Genomic DNA, 22,413 nt, shown 5'->3' with positions numbered 1-22,413 from the left:
GCAGGGGGGTGGGATGGCACAGAGGACAGGCGTGTCTATCTCCACACAAAACTCTCCCTGGCCCGCTCCACAAGAAGGAGTAGTTCCTGAAATCCAAGCACCCCTTCCCTTGGAAAGCTGCCCCCCTCCCCAACCAGGAGTAGAACCTGGTAGTGATGAAACCTGACCTTGCCCCTCACTGCCACTGTGATCTCCCGAGTTTGCCCCCCCCCCCAAATGTGAAGGGGGCATGGAACGGGACCCTTCTGGCTCTTTTCGGACTCCATGGGTCTTAGGTGGACAGTGGGGGTCTACTGGCTGCAGAGCAGGACAGTTAAGAGAATTCTTAAAATGGGCAGGTTGGCTGTACTGGGGCAAGAGGTGGGCACCAAATGAGGGGCTGTCAGCCTTCCCAGCTCTTCTCCAAGACCCAGAAAGAGGGTCTTGGTATGTCTGAATATTCTCAAGTCCCCTGGACTGACTGACAGTCCGGCTCCCAGCCTGATCCCCACATCTGGGCTCTGGGACCAGCGGGAGGAATGGGTGCATGGGGGAGCCTGGAGGCTGGGGGAGAGGGGCTAATGCCATCTCCACTCTGGGGTTTCCCCTCCCTGCCTCCCCTCCAGACAGAGCATGTGCCCCCCTATGACGTGGTGCCTTCCATGAGGCCCATCATCCTGGTGGGACCGTCGCTCAAGGGCTATGAGGTAGGAGCCCGTAGCGGGGAGTGGACCCAGAGGGGCCCAGACCTTCAGAGAGACTCCAGAGGTTTCGAAGGGCCCGCGTTCCCGGGTATCTTCCCCAGAGGGCTACCGAACTTCAGAGAAATTTCCCAGAGGGGCCCCACCCACAGGGAGACCCACTACCTTCAGAGAGACTCCAGAGGTTTCGAAGGGCCTGCATTCCCGGGTATCTTCCCCAGAGGGCTACCGACCTTCAGAGCAATTTCCCAGAGGGCCCCACCCACAGGGAGACCCACTCAGAGGGTCGAGTTCCTCCCCCCAAATCTCCAGAAGAGTCCTCGCAGAGGAACCACCTAGAAGAACCATTGGAATCTGAGAGCTCATTGGAGGCTCCTCAGACTCAGAAGACGCCTCTTTCCCCCAGGGGCCCATTCATTTCAGGAATTTAAGAAGGAAATGGTGTGGGAGGGTGCATCTACCCAGCAGCCCACTCTTGCTGAGTGGCTTTTTTAAACACCTGACTTCTCCCCCACCCCACGTCCCACCCTCAGGTTACAGACATGATGCAGAAGGCTTTGTTTGACTTCTTGAAGCATCGGTTTGATGGCAGGTAAGACCCCGGGAGCTAGGTCCCCACTGCTGCTGGGGATGGGCAGGATGGCTTGAATGATAATTTGGGATCTCGGACTGAGGGATAGGAGGCAGGCCTAGAGCCTGCAGAGCGGGCAGGGCATTCGAGCCCGCCTGAGCCCTGACTCCCTTTGCCCCATGCCCCAGGATCTCCATCACTCGGGTGACGGCGGACATTTCCCTGGCTAAGCGCTCAGTCCTCAACAACCCCAGCAAACACATCATCATTGAGCGCTCCAACACACGCTCCAGCCTGGGTGAGCCCACCCCTCACACCCCCCATCCCCTGCTTTCTGGGGCCAGACGTGGGAGGAGAGCGGGGGGCATCTCCAGAAGTGTTCTATCCACCCGCTGCCTCCTGGGGGGCTCCCTGACATTCCCCCTTCTCCATGACTCCATGTACCCCCAGCTGAGGTTCAGAGCGAGATCGAGCGAATCTTCGAGCTGGCCCGGACCCTTCAGCTGGTTGCTCTGGATGCCGACACCATCAACCATCCGGCCCAACTCTCCAAGACCTCACTGGCCCCCATCATTGTTTACATCAAGATCACCTCTCCCAAGGTGGGTGCAGGGGCCGGACCCGAGAGGGGACAGGAGCTCTCAGGAGTCCAGCTGCCTGTTTAAATCCCAGCTGCTGCTGACTAATGCTGTGGCTGAATCACCCCAGCCGTACTCTCCTGCTCTGTAAAACTCCATCACATGGATATTGTGAAGATTCAACCTAATGTGAATACTTAGGACTTAGCCAAGGTTCCGGTATAATGGACCTCACCATGTATTAGCTATTAATACTCTATAGATCTTAACATAAATGTTATTATTAGGGCCATGCAGGCCAGTCCCCTGTCTCCGCTCTGGTTAACCTCCCACTCTTGATCCAGAAAGCTGGAATTCTGTGCGTGTTGTCCCGGTGTCACCCAGCTACTGACAGCTGGGCGGTCCTTCCTGCCTTTTGGTTTCAGCCCTTTCTGCCGCACTGTCCTCATGTGGACCTTGACGGAGATGAAATCCGTAGGATTTACTTCTTTGTCATGTTGCAGCTCCATTAGTCTTCCCTCCTCGATGTTAATGGGGGAGGAACATGCAGGGCGAGTGTAGGTGAAGAAGTGGGGGTTTGAGACGCATGGAGGACAAGTGTAGGTGAAGGATTTGAAGTTAGAAGACAGCATGGGGTTCAAATCTGAGCTGTGGTTGGCTTATTAATTAGATTTTGTTGGGGGTTTTTTTTTGGTTGTTATTTTTTATTGAAATTGAAGCCTCTGACCCTGTAGAATGGGGATTATAATGCCTCCCTGGTGTTAATTGTTGAGAGGGTTTGAGGTAATGACGTAAAGAGTCCAGAGTTTGCCCTAACTGGTTTGGCTCAGTGGATAGAGCGTCGGCCTGCGGACTGAAAGGTCCCAGGTTTGATTCCAGTCAAGGGCATGTACCTTGGTTGCGGGCACATCCCCAGTAGAGGGGGTATGCAGGAGGCAGCTGATCGATGTTTCTCTCTCATCGATGTTTCTAACTCTCTATCCCTCTCCCTTCCTCTCCGTAAAAAATCAATAAAATATATTTAAAAATAATAATAATAAAAAAATAAATAAAGAGCCCAGAGTTCATGATGGCAACCAGGGGTGGAAACTGTTATAACCTCATGAGAGCACCCTGGGAACTGAGCACCCGTTCCTTAAACTTTCTGAGTCCTAAGTTTCTAATGAGCATGAAGGGGATGATGAATCTAAGTACTTCCTGGAGTGGTTGAAAGGATCCAATAAGATAAAGGATCCAATAAGATCACAACAACACTTTGTGATCTAGAAAGTACCAGTACGCCCATCCCCCATGGATGAGCAACTGACTGAAGTTAAAGGTGGGGACTCTGAGAGTCCAGATTGCCTGGGTTTATGTCCCAGGGCTGCCACTTACCAGCTCTGTGCTCCTTTGGCAAGTCACCTGACATCTCTCTGCCTCAGTGTCCTCATCTGTAAAATAGGGATCCTCAGGTAGTGATTGTGAAGATCGAGTAAATGGATTAACCATGCAAAGTGGCTGGTACCTACTAAGCACTATATCTACTTTATTGTTTAAAAGATTTTTATTTACAGAAGAGTTGCAAGAATAGCCCAAAGAACTCTCATCCTCTGAATGCCCTTCACTTGGATTTGCTAATTTTTTAACAGCTTTATTGGGATATAATTTACGTACCATTCAATTCAGCCATTTAAAGTGTGCAATTCAATTTTCTTCAGATTGACTAATGTTCAACACTTTGCCACATTTACTTTATCTTATGCATATATGTACGTATATATTATGTACACATAACGATTTGAGAGTAGGTTATAAGTATTGTATGCCTTTATCCCACCATGTATTTCTTAAGAACAAGGACATTAATCATAGTGTAATTGTCAGATTCAAGAAGTGTTATCTGGAATTCAGTCCATCTTCAGTTTTCACCAAAACCATGTGTCCTGATTGCATTGCGTCAAGAGGCATATGACATTGGTTTGCCGCATCATTGGTGATGTTAGCTTTAATCATTTAGCTAAGGTTATGGGTTTGTTTCAGCTATTGTTATTATTATGATTGAGTGAAAATCATAGTAGTGGCCACCTAATGAGATTATTGTCGGAACTCAATGAATTGATCATGTAAAAAGTACCAAATAGTGCCAGTATGCAGTAGGTGCCCCATAAAGCATGGCTGTTGTTAACATGGAGGGGAAGTTGGCCTAGACCAGGGGTGGGCAAACTTTTTGACTTGAGGGCCACAATGGGTTCTTAAACTGGACCGGAGGGCGGAACCAAAGCATGGATGGAGTGTGTGTGTGAACTGATACGTGTTAACACTGCTGCTGGTGAAGGGGCGGAGGGGAGAGCAAGAGAACCCTCCGCCCTTTCGGCTCCGCGGGCGGATAGAACAGCCGAACAGGCCGGATCCGGCCCGCGGGCCGTAGTTTGCCCACGGCTGGCCTAGACAATGAAGCCTGTGAAGAAGGTTAGAGGAGCGGGGCTGTATACCCTTCAGACAGCCACTGTGACGAGAACTTCTAGGACATGTTGGCATGAGACCCGGGAGAGAGCCTGGGCAGTGTGCAGGATGGATACAGGGCTGGTGAGGTGATGTCTAAAGAGGTGGCCAGGGCTGAGAATCACCCAACATCCCCTCGCCCTGACCCTGGCACTCCACGCCAGCTTTAACCAGGACCTGCCTCTCTGACTTGGTGCATTTCTGGGATTCCTTCTTCTCCCCCCAAACCAGGTACTTCAGAGGCTCATCAAGTCTCGAGGGAAGTCGCAGTCCAAACACCTCAATGTGCAAATAGCGGCCTCGGAGCGGTGCTGATGGACTTCTGGGAAGGAGTGCTGGGCAGGCAGTCACAGACTGGCTTCAAGCCCCAGAAGTACCGCTTCTCTTTGGGGAGTCTAAGCCTTAAATCTAGAATGAGGGAGTTGGACTATGTGGGTGCCAAGAGCCTTTGTGGTTCTGCCAGTGCCCATCTGAGAGCCCCCCTTCTCTTTCTGGACATCCAGATGTCTCTTTTTAACTTTGCCCTTCAACCCCTTGACTCTCCGCCCACTGTGCCCAGGCCATACCCACAACCCCTAGGTCCTGCCTGGCTCATCCTAGCCCTCCCCCTAACCCCGCCTCCACAGGAAATGTTTGACATCATCCTGGATGAGAACCAATTGGAGGATGCCTGTGAGCACTTGGCGGAATACTTGGAAGCCTATTGGAAGGCCACACACCCGCCCAGCAGCACTCCACCTAACCCACTGCTGACCCGCACCATGGCTACTGCAGCCCTGGCTGCCAGCCCTGCCCCTGTCTCCAACCTCCAGGTACAGGTGCTCACCTCACTCAGGAGAAATCTCAGCTTCTGGGGTGGGCTGGAGGCCTCACAGCAGGCCGGGGCAGTGCCCCAGCTGCAGGAGCACGCCATGTAGGTACCCCCTCCTCCCACACCTCCCCTCCTGCCCATGGCCGGGAATTGGAGAACAGGGATCATGGGGAAGGAAGGAAAGAGCTCTATTTTGTAAAAAAATGTGGTGAGCAGCAGCTTCTGGTGTCTGTGGTTTGTTTGTGGGATTGGGGCGGGCTGATGGTACTCCTTGGGCCTGGTGCCATAGGACTCCATCAGCCGCCTTGGGGGCTTTGGGTGTGAGGCCTGATTGGGGGCCCTGTAAGTCAAGTGACTTGGAAGAAAACACGGAGAAGACTGGTAGAGCCATTCACTGGACCCCATGCCCATTTTAGACTCAAGAGCGGTCACAGCATTGTAGACCCAACAGAGCAGGGAATCCCACAACGCAGGGGCCTTTAAACCCAAAGCGACTGTCCCCTTCCCTAGAGCCCTCACCACAGGAGGCCCCTCAGAAGGGACCCGGAAAGTAGCATCTTCTGTGATGGATGCTGAACCTTCCATTCTGCTCCCAGTGAAACAGATTCCAGGAAAGGCCCCCCTGTGGGTGCCCCGCCCTGCCTCTCCCTCCTCCCATAGGAGCCACGGCCCATCCCCGAGATCACATCATGACGTATTTGATTCTCCATTAGAGCCAGAAAAAAAGCATTCTAGACCATTGCTTTTCAAATTCGTTCGCTGAGTCTTATGTGGAAGCTCAGTAGAAGCCGTCCTTGCTCTGCTCAGAGGGAGCTAGTGGCTTGGCCTCCACTTCACCTCCACGGGGACCCCTGAAGCACTTCTGTGCCCTCCCACTCCACCCCAGATCTCAGGGGAACAGTTTGGAAACTGCTGCTCTCATCTCCATCGCACCACCGCAGAGAAACTGGGCCACGGGAAGGGGAGTCAGTTCCTTAGCATCACCCAACTTAAAGGGGCAGGACTAGGACCCAGGCCTCTTTGCACCCTCCCAGTGGCCTCTGTGATGGAAGTGGCCATCAGTCCATGTGGCATTTGGTGCTGAGGACACGGGGCCACCTCATCATCTCCTGTGGGGTGGAGACCCATCAGCTTTTCCTGTCCTGCTGCTTTGAGTCTTTGCTGGGGGCAGAGGAGGAATTCCATCATTCACCGAGGTCAGGGAGTGTGGGGTTCTAGAACCCTCTGATGAGGGTCTGGTTTGGGCGGAAGGAGCTGGGGTTAGGGAGCTTGCGCTGAAATCCCCTGAGTGTATTTGGAAAACTGGAGCAATGACTAACCCAATCGACCACTAACGAGTGGCAATACTAATGAGCTGTTAATGATGATTTACCCCAAAACAGCATTAGTGACGTGTGTTGAGGAAGCGATGACTAATCGTTCATGGGGTCTGTGTCATGGTAGCCGGGAGAGTGCAGGCCTCAGGCAAGGGGGGGGCGGAGGGGGGGAGGTGGGGCGCCCCCTTCCGTCCTAACAAAGGAGCACATGCCCTGAGGTCCGGGCTCTAGCGTCCTTGGCCGGGCTCCATCCCCTAGAGCCAGCCCCCTCCTCCCTCTGCCAGGCTGGTGCCTCGGTGCCAACACTAACCTACGTTGCCTTGTTGTGTTTCTCTCACCCCTGCCCGATCTGCATGGTGTGTGCCGTCTGTCTGCTAACCAGGGACCCTACCTTGCTTCTGGGGACCAGTCGCTGGACCGGGCCACCGGGGAGCATGCCAGCGTGCACGAGTACCCGGGGGAGCTGGGCCAGCCCCCAGGCCTTTACCCCGGCAGCCACCCACCGGGCCGGGTGGGCACCGTGCGGGCACTGTCCCGCCAAGACACGTTTGATGCCGACGCCTCTGGCAACCGCAATTCTACCTACACCGAGCTGGGCGACTCGTGCGTGGACATGGAGACCGACCCCTCCGAGGGGCCAGGGCTTGGAGACCCCGCAGGGGGCAGCACCCCACCCGCCCGGCAGGGATCCTGGGAGGATGAAGAGAACGACTATGAAGAGGAGCTGACTGACAACCGGAATCGCGGCCGCAATAAGGCCCGCTACTGCGCGGAGGGCGGGGGGCCCGTGCTGGGGCGCAACAAGAACGAGCTGGAGGGCTGGGGGCGGGGCGTGTACATCCGCTGAGAGGCCGGGCCGCCCTGGGAGGAAGGACTGAGCCCAGGGGAGGGAGGTGCAGCTCGCTCACCGCCGGGGGTGTCTTACCTCCAGGGGGCGCTTCTCTTTCAGATGCCTTTGCTCAGTGTTGGGTTTTTGTTTTTTTTTTTTGTTTTTAGGTGGTAGCATCCCAGCTCCAGGGAGTCCCTTCCGCTCCAGCTGTAGGTCTTTATCTCCCTGCGGTGGGTGGACGGGGGATGCCCACCTGTCTGCAGTGTCTCCTTTTCCCCTCCTCAGGGGGTCTCGCTCCCCTCTCTCTCCCAGAGAAAAGGTGCACTTCCTTAGCTCCTTCTACGTGGGACTCTCCATGGGGCGGCCCTTTCCCCGCCTGGAGTAGCTGGGAAGGGTAGGGGGTTTTTCCTGGAGAGAGAGGCCACAGGCTTTTCCACGAGGGTTCTCTTCCCAAACTCCAGGCCCAGGGTCCCTCCTCATGCCCAACCCTCTCCCCCCAGCTGTCTGGTAGGAGGAAGCTCCCTGCTGGAAGCCCCTTGGGGAGGTGTCTGGGTAGAAACTGATGGGCATCAGATGTAGTGCCATCTGCCCACCCAGGACCGAACCCTGAGGAGTGGGCAATCGGAGACGCTACCCGCACCCCCACCCCCACCTCCATGTCTCAGCCTTTACCTGCCCCAGGAATGAGCTTTGCCTACACTATCCCTTGCCTGCTGCCATCAGAAGAGGGGCCCTCCCCGTCCCTGTGTCACCTGGGTGTGGAGCCCGTGGCACTCTGGTCCGCCTCATTTTGAAACCAAAAACTGCTCCTTCATTCCCACCCCAAAACCCCAGGGAAGAGGCCCTTGGGGTTGGTGCCCAAGAAATGATCCCTGCCCAGGGGTTGCCTCGGGACCGCGGCTCTCCCCTGGGGGGCTTGGCTGCTGCTGCTGCTGCTGCTCTGTATTTGCCTCTTGTTCTTTACCCACGTCCACTCCACTCCCCCCAGGAGAGGCCTTCCTATCCCCCTCTGACCTGAGTGTCCCTCGGCCTAGCATCCCCTTAGCCCAGCAGCCCTGCCCTCCCCAGCATCCCAGCTGGGCCAGAGAGAGCCGATTGTGCCAACGAGGACTGGGCCCTGCCCGGCTGCCCACCTCAGGGATGGGCACCTCATGCCTGTCTCGCCACCTCCTGTGCCAATGTCGTCCCACCCCCCACCTGGGGGTGGGGTGCAGCTTCCACTTACTGGTTAGAAGAGACCACTGCCCAACCTTTCCCCCTCCTGTCTGGTATCATGTGCCTCCATCTGTCCTTCTGTTCGTCTTTACTCCCCTAGGAGTATTTTGCCACATATAAAACCACCATCCTGTCCTTTGCGGCAGCCTCCCGAGCCTGCTTTGTTCCCGCAGGGGGGTAGGGGGGGTGCAGGAGGAAGCTGTGCCTGGAGTTGTTTACGCCACAGGAGATGAGGGTGATTTGTGACTCTCTGATGCATTACATTCAGACCTGACTGAGCGGCGTAGCCAGGCTCGGTCCCCACTCAGCGCAAACTCCGCTGCGAACCCCTCTCCCCTTAAGCAGAGCCAGGGAAAATGGGAAGCTGAGGTGGAGAAATGGGGTGTCCTACAATGAGATCCAGACCCACTGGCACAATGTTAAAGGCGCGTGTTTGTTCTCCTCTGGCCTCAACTGCTCCCCAACACCTCGGGAGAGGGAGGGACCGAGTCTGGCTTTCTTCCCCAAAGCCCCCACAACTACCCCCTACCCAGCCCCTGCCAACCAGCCTTGGGGGAGGGGCAGAGAGAATGGGGATTTCCCCAGTCCCAGCTTCAGAGAAAGACAGTCAGCAGGTGGCTGCCAGTTCCTGCCCTCCGCAGCTGGCAGGATGCGGGCTCCGGAGGTGGTTACTGCTGTTGTCTCTCGAAGCACCTGGTTCTTGATTCTGGGGTGGTGCTGGACCTGAAGGATGAGCTCCTGGGTCTTTAACCTGAGTGCTCCTCTATTCTGTGTGCAGGTGTGTGTGTGTGTGGAGAGAGGGCAGCAGACATCCAGATCTCCCTAGAAGAGGGGTCAGCAGACCCAAGGAGAGAGGAGCTGGGCAGGCCTGCAGGTCAGGTGGCAGGCCCACCCAGGGCCGTCAAGCGCTGCTGGGATTTGGAGTCCGGTCTCTGCCTCCCAGTGTAGGGCTCTGCACTGCCTTTCGGTGCAATCCATTCCCACGTTTAACCACTGAACAAACGTTTGCTGAGCACCTACTATGTACCAGGCACAAGTCTAAATGGGAGCCACAGGCAATTTGGGACAGAACAGTGAGCTGTCTGATGTGGGGAGCACTGGGTTCTGGGGGAACCTGGGACAGGGGTCAGGGCTTGAGTCCCCTAAATCTGAGGAGACCAGGAGTAACTTCCTGTAGGAAGTAAGGGTTGAGCAGAGGAGTGGGGGGAGTGTTGAAGGCAGAGGAGACAGGTGACATACAGGATGTGTTCTTGGCCTTCACCTTGCTCGCAAGGTGTGGTCAGAGAAGGGTCAGCAGGAGCAGGTCCCCGGGATCTTGAGTTGCGTTAAGGAGTTTGGGCTTTGTCCTGAAGCTGGTGTGCAGACATCAAAGGGCTGCACGCAGCAATAGCAAGATTGCCTTGGTTGCAGTTTGGAGCAGACAGGAGGGTCGAGCCTGGAAACCTGCAGTACTCCACGTGAGGAATGCGAGGGGCCTGCACGAGACCTCAGCAGTGGAGCGGGAAAGGAGGCTGTGGCTGTCAGAGACGTCGAACAGAATGGAGAGCTGATGAGGAGCAATTGGAGATGGTCGCTGAGAGGGAGGGCGGTGTCTGGGTGACTGTGGGTTACAGAGAGAAAGCAAGTTAGAGGCAGAAATGATACCTAGCTTTGGACAAGGCGGGTTTATGGTGCTGTAGGAGGACAGCCCAGAGGAGGAGAGCAGAAGACAGCTCGGAGGAGAGCCCCATCCTGTGTGGAGCCTGATGTCTTTGTACCGAGGGCGGGGATTATTAACTACCATTTACAGATAAAGCTCAGAGAGTTCCAGCAGCGTGTCCATACACGGCACTGGAGCAAGAACTTGGACTCAGATGTCTGGATTTCAAGTTCTGTGGTGTCCATACCCCCAAGTCTAGGGCTAATTCCCCTGCCCCAGGGTGGCCCAGCTTCTGGGAGCGGAGCGGGGGAGGGAGGGGGAAACAGGAATCTGAATATGTGTCTCTTCCCCATGTGCCTTCTGCCTGAAATTGCATTTGCCCAGAACATACAGGCAGGGGCATCTCTAGGTGGCTTGGAGATATTGGGAGGCGAGAGAGAGAGAGAGAGAGAGAGAGAGAGAGAGAGAGAGAGAGAGAGACTTGTCTCTTGGTACCCACAAGCCCTCAACCGACACAGCACGGGACCGGGACGTCAACAACCATGAAGCTGGCTGTGATGAGGCCCAGAGAGGCTGGTTCTGCTACCACAGCCCCCTCAGGGGTTCAGGAACTGAGGCGCTGGGGATCTCCCCGCCCCTCACTCCCCACATACTCACACCTGACTGGCTGCTTCTGTCTTTGCAATATGTTCTGCACCAGAGCGAGCCTCAGTCCTAGGTGTGGCTGAAGGTTTCCAACCAATCAAAAATGAAATGAGCTGAGCAGGGCCACGACGGCCCAGAGGTGAGGGGGTGTTCCAGTCCAACCTAGAGCGAAAGCTTGCCTTAGCTTCCGTGATCACATCCTCAGAGGAGAGTGCCGTGGCTCCCTTCTAAATCAGGCCTTCCCATCTACTGCCTGCCAGGGCTGGTTGGCTGGTTGTTTTTGTGGGTTTGTTTTTGTATGTGTATTTGTCTCCCCACTAGACAGTAAGCTTCCTAAGACCCAGACTGGGTCTGTTTTGTCTACTTGGCATGTTTCCTACCTCCTGACTCATATTCATCAAATGAATGAAAAGTGAAGGAAATGCCCCTAAGACCCAGCTCTGGGCCTCAAGGAAGGCTGGGCTCTGGTCTGTTTACTGAACGTGCTCCAGCTGGCCGAATGTCACTTTCAATTCTGCAAGTGGCGGTGGCGGCGGAGGAGGCAGGGTACACTCACAGGTCCCCCCCCACCCCCAGGAAACAGATGGTGAAAATGCTTAACACATTGCTGCTTCCCTCAGCACCTCCTGTGCCCTCACCCTCCTGCACCCCGCCGCAGCCCCAGCTCCTTTTTTCCTAGGGCCGAAATGAAATCAGCCAGATGGGCTCCACTGGCCAATTCTTCTTCCTTCTCTGCTAGGAATCTGGGGGGTGGAGGGTGGGGTGAGTGAAAATTCTGTATTAAGTGAATTCTTTTCTCTCTTCTCTTCACAAACTTCCCTGTCTTCCTCCATTCTCTTCAACTTGTACTCACACTTTTTTTTTCTTTAATACTCCAAAACCATTTCTCAGGTTGTAGCTTAACTCACTGTACTTCAATCCAATAGCAACACATTCCTACTGCGGGCCGGACACTGGACCAGGTGAGGGGGGGCACACAGGTGAACAAGACACGAACCCCGCCCTCTGGGAATCACAGATGATTGGAAGAAACAGGCATGCCAGTCCAGTCCGGTCCGCAGTCTCCGTGTGGAGAGAAGCCCCCTATGGCTGGAGAACCAGGCCGGAGCTTGGCAAGTAGGTGGCTTTTATGGCAGGCAGCCAATGGGATGGGGCTCAGGAACCCTCCTTTCTGAAAAAGGGAAAGGCGTTCGGGTGGAGGAAACGCAGAGGTAAAAGCACAGTTGGAAAGAGCTGTGCCTGTGTGAGCAAGGACCGCTGGAGGCAAACATGGGGGATAAGCTGCAAAGGCAGGTGGGGGCTATTCATGGAGGTTCCCGAATTTCAGGAGAGGAGACAGATCTGAATCAAGTGGGCAATAGGGAGCCATTGCAGGTTTGTGAGCTGCGGAGGAACAGACTGGGAAGGTTAACGGGACTGAGGCTGTGAGGAGATGCCTGGAAAGGAGAGACAGAGGCAGGGAGACCCGTTAGAACAGACTGGGAAGGTTAACAGGACTGAGGGCTGTGAGGAGATGCCTGGTGAGGGGAGACAGAGGCAGGGAGACCCCTTAGAGCAGAAGGGTGGGAGGAGCCAAGTGCCCTGGGTGATGGCTGGTGTCTCCTAACTGCCCTGCAGCCTGTGGTTGGTTTGCCTTCCCTACTTCTCTTTTTGTTTTCTGGTTTTCCCCAGTTTAAGCAAAGAAGGAAATTCGCAAACATCAAGGAGCGGCTCCCCCTTCTTGTTCCTCCTCTGCCTGTGTCTTAGTATCTGGAATCCCTCTGTAGGGTCTGTGGCTGAGAGATGTCTGTTTTGCGCCATCCCTGTCTTGGGGTGCCTACCCTCTGGTTAAGGGAGCTGTGCCTGAGCAGTCGGGTTGCCAGCAAATCATAAAAATTGCCTGTCACCAAGGGACCTGCCAAAGGAGGGAGACCCTGGGAACTACAAGACCCACACAAGTGAACAGCTAGAGACGTGCTGAGGGTCAAAATACTCTCCCAGCTCAGAGAGCGGGGATCAGTGAGCCCTGTCTACCCCACACAGCTGGTAGGTGGAGAAGGTGGGTGGCCAAGGGTTTTTGCTTTAGCCTCATGCTCCAGACATGGCCTTGGAGAAGGAGGACCTGGGACACGGTCATGGAACACCGTCGGAGTCTCCTGGATTGGCTGTGGGGGAGCAGTCCACCCAGAGAACTCTGGGATTTTCTCAGGTGGGGGGGGAGGATGTGGAGTCTGGACCCCATTTTCCTCGCACCTCCAGGGCTCTAGACAGTAGTTTGTTGTCGACCTGACGTCCATAGCACCCCTGAGGGCTCAGCGTTTCAGGGAATTCCCAGGCCCTGCAGGGGACTCAGGAGGCTCCCGTGACCTCAGAGACCCCGTCTGGCCCTCCCCCGGGGGCGGGGCTCCAAGCGCCCGGGCTCAACCCGGGCCCCCGAGGGCCACTGAGTCTGCACCTGTTCGGCCCCGGACGCGCCATGGGACAACTGATGGCCAAATTGATGGGCATCTTCGGGAAACAGGGTAAGGGGCGCCCAGGGCATCCAAGCGATCGCTTTGATCTGGTTCCCGCCCGGGTCCCCCGGGATTGGGATGCGCTGGGTAACCTAGGACTGGGAGGGTCCTGCACGGGCGCCCCGAGTCCGATGCGCCGTCTCCCCTGCCCCTTCCCTGCCGGCTCCTCGCGGGTCGCGGGTTTCGGTGCGCCCCAGGGCACAGGCTGGGCGAGCTACATCCTCGGGGTAAAAGCCGCCGCCGCGGGCTTCTTGCGATCGCGACTTCGCGCTCGGTTCTTTCCCCGACCCCTCCGGGTCTTGACAAGCCCTGAGCTCCCCGGAGCCTCCAGACAATCACTTTTCTGGAATTGTGGAGCGAGGGCGGTGGGGCTGGTGTGCGGGGCCCTGGGAAAGACACCTGTCCTGTCGGTCCTCCCCCCCCCCACTTTTTGGGGGGTGGGTGAGTGGGAGATGGGGGCGGGGGAGCAGAAGTGGTACCGTGGGGAAGTCCCCCAGCCTGCTGGGGACACTTGTCTCCTTCGTGGGCGGTCTCGTGGGTCCCACAGTCCCTTGGTCATCGCGTTGGGCCCTGACCCTGCCCTTCCCTCGGATGCCTGCAGAGCACAAGGTTATCATCGTGGGCCTGGACAACGCGGGAAAGTCCACCATCCTCTACCAGTTGTAAGTGACTCCCGGGGTGGGGGGCGGGGCTTGTGCTTTTCCACCAGACTGACAAACACGTGGGCCAATCACCGGAGCTCTTCCTGGGTTCCCGGGAGGAGTGACTTGGAGAACGCTAGTGGGACCTTCCTGGGGATAGTGGCCCCTCACTCAGATCAATGGCCCCTCGACCTGGCATTCGAATGCTGCGGGGTATGGGCAACCCCACTGCGCCCCGCCATCTGCCCCCGGCCCCTGCCAGGCTCGGCTACAGGCTGAGGCTGGTGGGCAGGCAGGTTCCTCCCGCCTCCCTGCTCTTCCCTACCCCCTAGCGGCGGGTCCCCTCTTTCAACTCCTGCGCTCCCTCCGCCTTTGCATCTTTGCCTTCCTTCTGCCAACCCTAAGGGAGGGCCAGCTGTGGGTCCGCTGGGCTCTGTGGCCCCTGGTCCGGCAGAGCCCGGCACATGTGCTGAGTAATTGTTACCCATCGGAGTTTTCCCCGGATTCACTCCCCGGATGGTATCTCTCCTGTTCTGGAGCCTCCAGTGTGTTTACTTAGGACAGATTTTTCTCCCCTGAAAAAGTGACACATAGAAATGGTTTTTAAAAATGAGAAGAAAAGAAAAATCCTAACAGCACAGGAGTATACAGGGAAAAGGAAGCTTCTCTCTCACCTCTGACTCCAAGAGCACAGGGAGTGACCTCCCAGATCTTCCGGAGGAATTCCTTGCAGGTGAAAGGGTGTGTGTTTTCTATGTCACTGTAGCCAGAGCACCTTTCGGATGGCCCTCACGAGCGTCTGTCTCGTTTGTCTAATGACTCCCTCGCTAGTCAAAGTGTGGCCCATAGACCAGCAGCGGTGGATCGTGGGGAAGCTTGTTAGAAGTGCAAAGCGCTGGGCCCCAGCCCAGACCCACCGGATCAGAATCTGCATTTTAACAAGGCTCCCAGGTGATTCAACTGCACATCAAAGTTTGGGGAGACTGTTCGCCTAAGTCTCCCCTCCCTGGGGTCCAAGCCAGGGCAGGACTTGGTCTCACTCCCGCTCAGCAGAGGCCCGGTCAACCTGGGCTGATTTCTTCGGAACTAGATTCAGCCGGACTTGGGAGCAGAGGGGTCGCAGGTGAGAGCTGTGAGTGAGCTGGGCTGAGCTCTTGGTACCTCTCCTACCCCCCAGCCTGATGAATGAGGTGGTCCACACGTGTCCCACCATTGGCAGCAACGTGGAGGAGGTTGTCCTGCGAAAGACCCGCTTTCTCATGTGGGACATCGGGGGCCAAGAAGCTCTGCGCTCCACCTGGAACACATACTTCTCCAACACGGAGGTGAGCTGGGCCCGGGGCTGGAGGGGCTGTGTGACATGAGTCAGCGACTTCACCTCTCTGAGCCTCGGTTCCCCCACTTACGACCTCCCTGAGTTGTTGTGAAACTTGAATAATACAACAATAGCTAAGGCATGCCTGTCAAATACTTACACAGCACAGTGCCTGTGGGCATGTTTGAGTATTTCCTAGCAGCTTTGTCTGCTTGCTGGCACTTTCCCGTTTGATGCACTGGATGGGGTAGACCCATGTCTCCGGGGGTTTTACTTACTCACTCTGGAAGCAGTAGAATTCAGTGGTTTCACTCCTGGAACAAGAAAGCCGAGTTTAAATTCCAGCACTCCACTCACCAGGTGTGTGGCTGAGGGCAGGATATGTCACCTTGCTGCACCTCAGTCTCCTCATCTGTAGATGGGGATAATAATACAGTTGACCCTTGAACTTTGAAAAACTTTGGGTTTGAACAACATGGGTCCACTTACCTGTGAATTTTTTCAATATATAGACAGCCAGCCTTCTGCGTCCCCGGGAATGGCACTGTGGTTGAGAGTCCTTTGTTCTATGCCATTTTCTATAAGGGACTTGAGCATCCGTAGATTTTGGTACGCACAGGGGCCCTGGAACCAGTCCCCTGCGGATACCGAGGACTGAAGTTTTGGGGAGTCCAAAGTTATATGTGATTTTCAACTGTGTGGGAGTTGGTTGCCCCCATCCCTCGCATTGTTCAAGGGTCAACTTCAGTGTCAGTTCCAAAGGGCTGTGGTGAGGCCTAAATGGGCTCATGAATGCCCAGGGCATAGCCTCTGGCAGGAAATCTGAGGTCATGCTCTGTGTATTCCAGGTGTCTGGTTGGAAAGGGGAATTAAAATGGGACTAGAACAAAAACAAATAAATGTCAGACAAAAAAATGGGACGAGGGCAGTGAGATCTTGAGGCGGGACAGTTTGTTTCCGGTGGGACTCACATCAGGGTAGTGCAGAGGCCAGTGGGGAGCACGGCTGGGCAGAGGGCACCTTCACCAAGGGAGAGCCCACCACTCATGGTCCCCCTCTGCTGGCCAGTTCCTCGTCCTTGTGATTGACAGCACGGACCGGGACCGGCTGCTGACCACTCGGGAGGAGCTGTATAAGATGCTGGCCCACGAGGTGAGCCCCCTGCGGCTGGGAGAGGGCCCAGTGTGCTCCCGGTGTGACCTCGGCTTACACACTGGCCTCTCAGAGCCTCATTCCTGTGACTCGGCCTCTGAGAGCCTCTAGCTCAGCAGCTTGGGCGGGGCTAGTTTCTCTCAGATGAAGGGCAATAATGCCCTCAGCACAGGTGACCACAGGAGCCAAAGTTGCTGGTTCCGGTTCTGAAACCATGTCCCACTCACGGTGGGACCCCAGGCAAGCTACTTTGCCTCTCTAATTCCGTTCACCCAATTACAAATTAGGGAGAATCATCCGATTCCTATGTCATGGGACTGTTAGGGACTCTATGACTGGCTTGGAGGCATCTGTGAGCTGTCAGTGTCAGTGGCTGGGGTTGCTATGTTGGGACAGGCCCCTGTGCCCACCCCACTTGGGCTTGGGCTTCTCCTGCTGGGGCAGCAGGGGAGCCAGGGGACACTCAAGGGGCACTGGGAGGGAGGCTGGGCCCTGGAAGGCTGACGGGCTGGGCTCCTCTGTCCACAGGCTCTGCGAGATGCCTCTGTCCTGATCTTCGCCAATAAGCAGGATCTGAAGGACTCCATGACCACCGTGGAGATCTCCCAATTCCTCACCCTGAGTGCCATCAAAGACCACCCATGGCACATACAGGGCTGCTGTGCCCTCACCGGGGAAGGGTGAGTGGCCGTCCCACCTGGACCTCCTGGGACTGGTACCAATGAATGACTGACCATCAGAACAGCCTCCTGCCTCTCCTATCAGAATCTGGTTCATAGTCAAGTCAGTTGCCTTCCCACAGCGGAGATGCTGTGGGTGAGCAGTGAGCGAGAGAGCCCCTGATCTCAGGAGCCTGTCCTAGTGGGGGGAGAGGTGACAGTCCACCCCCACCCCCACGTTTTAGGCGCTCACAAGTGCTATGAAGAACGTGAACTTGGACCACAGTGACAGAGGGGTGGGGATGGGTCTGGTTTAGCTCTGGTGGCGAGGGGCAGCCTCTACTAAATGCCTTTTGAGCTGAGATCTGAATGAAGGAGACAGAGCCACGGGCAGACCTGGGACAAGCCTTTGAGGCAGAAATCACCGACTCTTTTTGACCTTGGGTTTCCTCACCTCTGAAGAGGAGGGTGATTAAATCTACTTCCTCCCAGAGTCTCTGTAGGGAGTAAATGATGCCGCTCATTCAACGTGTATTAAGCACCAGGCACTGTTCTAGGCCCCTGGAGAAACACCGGTAAACAAAACAGACACACACACCTGCCCTCCTGGAGCTTACGTTCCCGTGGGGGTGGGGTGGGGGGAGGAAACAGACAATAAAAATAAAAATATATGTAGTAAGTTAAAAAGTGCTAAGTGCTCAGGGGAAGTCAGGTAGGAAAGAAGATTGGAAGTACATGGGAGGGGGATGTTGCAACCTTAGAATAGCTATCTGGGGAGGGGCTGCTGAGAAGGGATGCTCAGCAAACACTGAAGGATGTGAAGGCCCTAGGTCACGGTCACGGTCACACAGAAAGGGCCCCTATCAGGTCTGGAGATGGCCCTTCCCTCTTCCTTCTCAGGTGGAATCACCGAGGCCAAGGACCTAGATGGCTGATTAAAGAAGGGAGGCTTTGGTCACGTCAGCCAAGGAGCCACACATTTCCCGTGGTCTCTTGCTTTCAATTCAATTCAACCAGCATTTCCTAAGTACCCCCATGTGCCAGGCACTGTGCCAGATGATAAAGTCATGACCAAGACCATCCTATCCCACCCCCACCCCGCTTTAGTTCTGGTGTTGCTAGCAGTCTAATGGGAGAACTTGCTTATGGGGGTCTCTTCCCAGGCCTTTGAAGTCACCCTGGCCCTGCCTCCTTCGATGGAGTGGGTGGGAAGGGGGCGCTAGAGATCTGCCCAAAGACATTGCTAAGGTAGGTCTCCAGGCCCCTTCCTTAGAGAAGTCCCGCTGATTCCCAGACTTCCAGAGGCCTCTGTACAGCGCCTTCCTAACCTTTATTACAGTATGTAGTGAAGGAGTGATTTGGGTGATCATTTGTTGGATATCCACCTCCTCTGTTGGATGTCAGCCCCCGAGGGCGTGTCTGTTTTCACCTGTAACCACAGTGCCTAGTTCTGTTGGATGTCAGCCCCCGAGGGCGTGTCTGTGTTTTCACCTGTAACCACAGTGCCTAGCGCAGTAGCTGGTGCATAGTACATACTCAGCCTGTTTATATTATTGACTGAAAGGCTGCTGTAACGTCAGTTGCCCCATTCAGTTGGCTTTGGGCAGGGGCTGGGGGCTTGAAGGCCATCATCCTCATGGGATATACTGGTCCTTGCTCTGTCCCTCCCGTCCTGCAGGCTGCTTGCTGGGCTCCAGTGGATGCAATCTCGGGCCACTGCCAGCTGATGTCCCAGTCGGAGGCCACCAGGAACTTCGGGGTTAGCGTGGACTTCTGGGGTGGAAAACCCAAGTGACTATTTATTACTGTTCTACGATTCTCTGGTGGGAGCAGGGGCAGCTATGGACAGGGAGAAGCCGCTGCCCACCTAACTCCCCACAGAGGAGCTAGAGAGACTGTATACTCTGAATTGCCGCAGACAGGACAGCAGGTACAGCTGCCCCTCACTCCACGGAAGCAGGCGTCCTTCAAGGAAACGTTGGGTGGATTAGGGAGTGGAGCCTCTTCCCCTCAGTTCTGTAGGAAAAATGGAGGGGCAGCGTAAGAGAGGCCTTTTACCCCCCCTACCCCCACCCCAGCTTTCTGGCCCCTCAGCCATCTTTGGGCAAAGGATATTCTAGAAGGTAAAGGGGTGGGCTCAGGGGAAGGAAGGCAGACCCAAAGCAGCTGGGAAGGGAGAGGGAGTGGGAGGGGAACAATCCTTGGCACTGCAGGGAGTCCCACTCCCCCTCCTTCCCATTCCCTGGGGTGCTGCCTCTTTCCGGCTTTAAGCCACACCAACTATGTCCTTAACGCCCAGTGTCCTTCCAAGGTAAACCCCACTCCTGCCAAATGACGCAGGTTTCTAGACCACCCGTGTATCTTGTCAGTCTTTTTGTATTGATTTTGTTTTGCACTGTATTAGAGTTTTTAAAATTTTTTATAAATGTGTAATAAATGGCATTGAAAAGTATTTCTTATTTCTGCCTGCTTGACGAAGGGTTCTTAGGGGTTGGAAAAGCTCAGGCGTCCTATTTAGGTTGAGCTGGAGACAGGATGGAAAGCCAGGCTGCCCTGTATACAGGAAGCAGCGCTCTTACCCCACAAGACCAGGACGGTTTTCCTGAGGCGTGACGGTGAAGGAAGAACTCAGGAATTCTAGCAGTCCCTTTTTTTAAGTTATTCTGGCATAATCCTCAGATAAGAACACAAATTGATGCCATGTCCTTATTCCAAAGAAGTGATCATAACAAGGGTATCATTACAAGATGGGGGTATAGCTCAGTGGTAGAGCATTTGACTGCAGATCAAGAGGTCCCCGGTTCAAATCCGGGTGCCCCCTCTGCACACCCAGGTTTTTCCATTTTTCTTAGTTCTGCAGTCAATTTCTGTAAGTCCTCCTAGAGGTGACGGGAGATGCGGCCCCGGGCACTGCCATCCTCTTTTGCAGTCACTGAGGACCGAGGCCCAGGCCCTGCCCAACCCACGAGCTCACTTGCGTGTGTGTCTAAGAGTGGAATGCATTACGAGAGAGGACTTGGACCTTCGGGTTGACCCATGTGGACTGTGCATAAGGCCCACTCTCCTCGGTAGCGGGCAGGTGGGCACACTGCTAGGTCGGCCTGGCCAGTGACCCGAGGGCAGTTCTTAGGGAGGGAGGTTAGTTTCTATGGGCGAGGCTTAGGCTGGGGAAGGAAGGCGCCGAGAAATCCGCGTCACAGTGTAGGAAGGACAGAGGGGCGTTGAGCAGCAGTAAGGGGGCGATAGCAGGGCAAAAAGAAGGGGACCGCGGCTCGAAGGAACTCCCGGAAGTGAGGGATCTCGAAAGATCTCCAGGCTCAAATTGCTTTTTTCTTACACCGTCAGTAGAAGCCTTTAGCTCAGTGCTTCAGAAAACAAACCCTGCATTCAGATGTGTATTCGCTTGAGATTTATGTCTTTTCCCGCTGCTATAAACCTTAGAGCCTATTACTCTTCGCAGCTCCTCGCGGCGCCGTGTAGCAGAGTGTTAAGAAGCTTTCCGCCGCGCTGCTGCCAGCAGCGGGGGTATAGCTCAGTGGTAGAGCATTTGACTGCAGATCAAGAGGTCCCCGGTTCAAATCCGGGTGCCCCCTGCGATGTCTTTTTTTCAGGCCCCACATTCCGTGAGTCAAACAATTTTTTTTAAAGCTTTCCCCTTCGTCTTCCACAATTTTATATTGAAATTTCGTTCGTTACGTCTCTTTTGGGCAGACGAAAGCGACGAGAGAGTGCAAGAAACAAGAATTCCACAGCAGTGGCTCTCAATGACGACCCCGGGGACCAGCACCACCACCTGGGGGAATGTTAGTAATGCAGGTTCTCCGTCTCGTCCCAGAAGGACTGAATTAGAGACTCGGGGGCGGTGCCCGGAAATCTGTTTTAAAACGAGTTCCCCAGGTGATTCTGATGTACGTTCAAGTTCTACAGGTTTACATTTTTAAACATTTACATGTTATTTGTTTCTAATTATTTCCAGGTTGCTGTTTCAGCCTGAGCCCTTGTAGACCTTATAAAACAAACTGCGAGGCACCCCGAGCTGGGGAACGCACAAAGAGACGCAGCCCGGAGCTGCAGTCCGGTCCTGGGACCTCTCCGAAGGCCGGGACTTCCCAGAAGGTAGGGGCGAGGAGAAGTGGACCAGCGGGCCGAAGCCGGAGTCGGTGGGCAGCGTCTGCGCAGGTTCGGGAAAGTGAAGGAAAACGCAAAACACGGTTTTTGCGTTGCGGGTCGTCACGTGGCCACTAGACGGCAGCAAGGAGCCGAAGCTGGAAGCGGCGGCCTGTTGGATCGCCTTGAAGAGTCTGCGAAGTCGGGGTTTACATTAAACGCGCAGTTGCAGACCGGCCTCGCCTCGTTGCGCCGTAAGGGAACAGAGGGCTTAGGACTGCGGGCGTTCGTTTTGGGGACCCTGGGTCCTGAGGGAGGAGGAACTGGGCTTCTGAAAAATTAGAGAGTCTTGAGTTCATTTTTATTCCAGCTCACGTGGTTCCTTCTCTGGTTCCCACGCGTGTCCTTCCTCTTGGGGAATCCCCCCAAAGACGCTCCGTCCACACCCCTCTCTGCGATTTTCCAGTTCCTAGACCCCAGGGTGCCCCCCACGCCTCACGCTCCCATTCTCCAGCGCCCGGACTCCTGCTGTCACATGAAGTAGGTCACGGGAGGAAGAGGCACCTCCGAGTCCTGACCTGATTTCTCGCCGTCTATTAAATCTCCTATAAATTGCGGGTATTTTTATTCTGTCCTGGAAGGGAAAAATAAATCTATCCCCAGAGCCTGTTATACGGCAGAGGCAGGGGTGTGAACTGTGTTCTTGCTCAGGGGCTGGCTTGGAAGATTGGGGCGGGCCCTGAGAAGGCCTGGGGTCCCCCGAGGGGTGGCCTGGGTTACCTTCTAGGAATGGGGAGAGGTCCAATCTATTTGAAATCAAGGGTGGGCTGCCCCCTCCACCCCAAGTGTGCTGGGCTGGGGGGCAACACGGTGCTGGAAATGGGGGTTTGCGTGGTAAAGCGGACAGGAGCCTGGGAGGGGGTGGAATCCAGGCATCGGCTGGGCGAGGAGCTGTGGGTCTTTGCCGTAAGGGGAGATTTCGGGGGGGGGGGCACCCACAAACTCCGAGGAGCAGCCCAGAAAGTCGGGAAAGCTGGCGGAGCTGGGGCATGGTGGGGGGATGGCCGGAGCCCAGGACGGAGGAGGGGTGCCAGCCCCTTCTGGGGTCTGGTCCCCAGATCTCTCTGCTGCTTTCCCCCGGGGGCGTGGAAGAGGGAAGGGAGGCGGGAACGGAGGTGCGGGGTTGGGGGGGGCAGCTGATGCTCTTCGGGGTTCCCTCAGTCCTAGGGTGCTCCACGCCCCTCCCCCCGACCCCCTGGCTGTCCTGGGAGCGCTGCGGGAG

The 22,413-nt window shown here is 55.5% G+C and overlaps 2 protein-coding genes, 1 long non-coding RNA gene and 2 other non-coding genes across 5 annotated transcripts in view; 4 read left to right on the top strand and 1 right to left on the bottom strand.

Moving 5' to 3' along the window:
* CACNB1 (calcium voltage-gated channel auxiliary subunit beta 1) overlaps positions 1 to 8,621 on the top strand; it is a 13,904-nt gene extending 5,283 nt beyond the window's left edge. Inside the window, exons 7-13 of the mRNA XM_015570885.1 lie at positions 606 to 686; positions 1,214 to 1,272; positions 1,440 to 1,549; positions 1,702 to 1,853; positions 4,542 to 4,621; positions 4,930 to 5,122; positions 6,820 to 8,621. Coding sequence (XP_015426371.1) covers positions 606 to 686; positions 1,214 to 1,272; positions 1,440 to 1,549; positions 1,702 to 1,853; positions 4,542 to 4,621; positions 4,930 to 5,122; positions 6,820 to 7,284 — 1,140 coding nt within the window. The 3' untranslated portion in view covers positions 7,285 to 8,621. The remainder of the gene's footprint in view (positions 1 to 605; positions 687 to 1,213; positions 1,273 to 1,439; positions 1,550 to 1,701; positions 1,854 to 4,541; positions 4,622 to 4,929; positions 5,123 to 6,819) is intronic.
* LOC102768201 lies at positions 7,684 to 19,111 on the bottom strand. The gene is made up of 4 exons (XR_436217.2): positions 19,098 to 19,111; positions 8,809 to 8,817; positions 7,913 to 7,918; positions 7,684 to 7,756 (listed from the first exon to the last, which is right to left on the bottom strand). It is a non-coding gene; the product is annotated as an uncharacterized LOC102768201 (long non-coding RNA).
* Positions 12,262 to 19,091, top strand: ARL5C (ADP ribosylation factor like GTPase 5C). Its single transcript, XM_006774293.2, has 6 exons — positions 12,262 to 13,266; positions 13,859 to 13,919; positions 15,076 to 15,223; positions 16,282 to 16,365; positions 16,894 to 17,045; positions 18,703 to 19,091. The coding sequence occupies exons 1-6, from the start codon at positions 13,221 to 13,223 to the stop codon at positions 18,749 to 18,751; spliced, it is 540 nt and encodes a 179-aa protein (XP_006774356.1). The 5' UTR covers positions 12,262 to 13,220; the 3' UTR covers positions 18,752 to 19,091.
* Positions 19,112 to 19,773: 662 nt separating the features above from the next.
* TRNAC-GCA lies at positions 19,774 to 19,845 on the top strand. The gene has a single exon. It is a non-coding gene; the product is annotated as a tRNA-Cys (tRNA).
* A 700-nt stretch (positions 19,846 to 20,545) lies between these two features.
* On the top strand, positions 20,546 to 20,617 carry TRNAC-GCA. The gene has a single exon. It is a non-coding gene; the product is annotated as a tRNA-Cys (tRNA).
* Positions 20,618 to 22,413: the final 1,796 nt, after the last annotated feature.

This window comes from Myotis davidii, unplaced genomic scaffold, assembly GCF_000327345.1.
Source record: "Myotis davidii unplaced genomic scaffold, ASM32734v1 scaffold327, whole genome shotgun sequence".
Taxonomy (NCBI): Eukaryota; Metazoa; Chordata; class Mammalia; order Chiroptera; family Vespertilionidae; genus Myotis; species Myotis davidii.
This window is presented reverse-complemented; position numbering and strand designations above follow the sequence as displayed.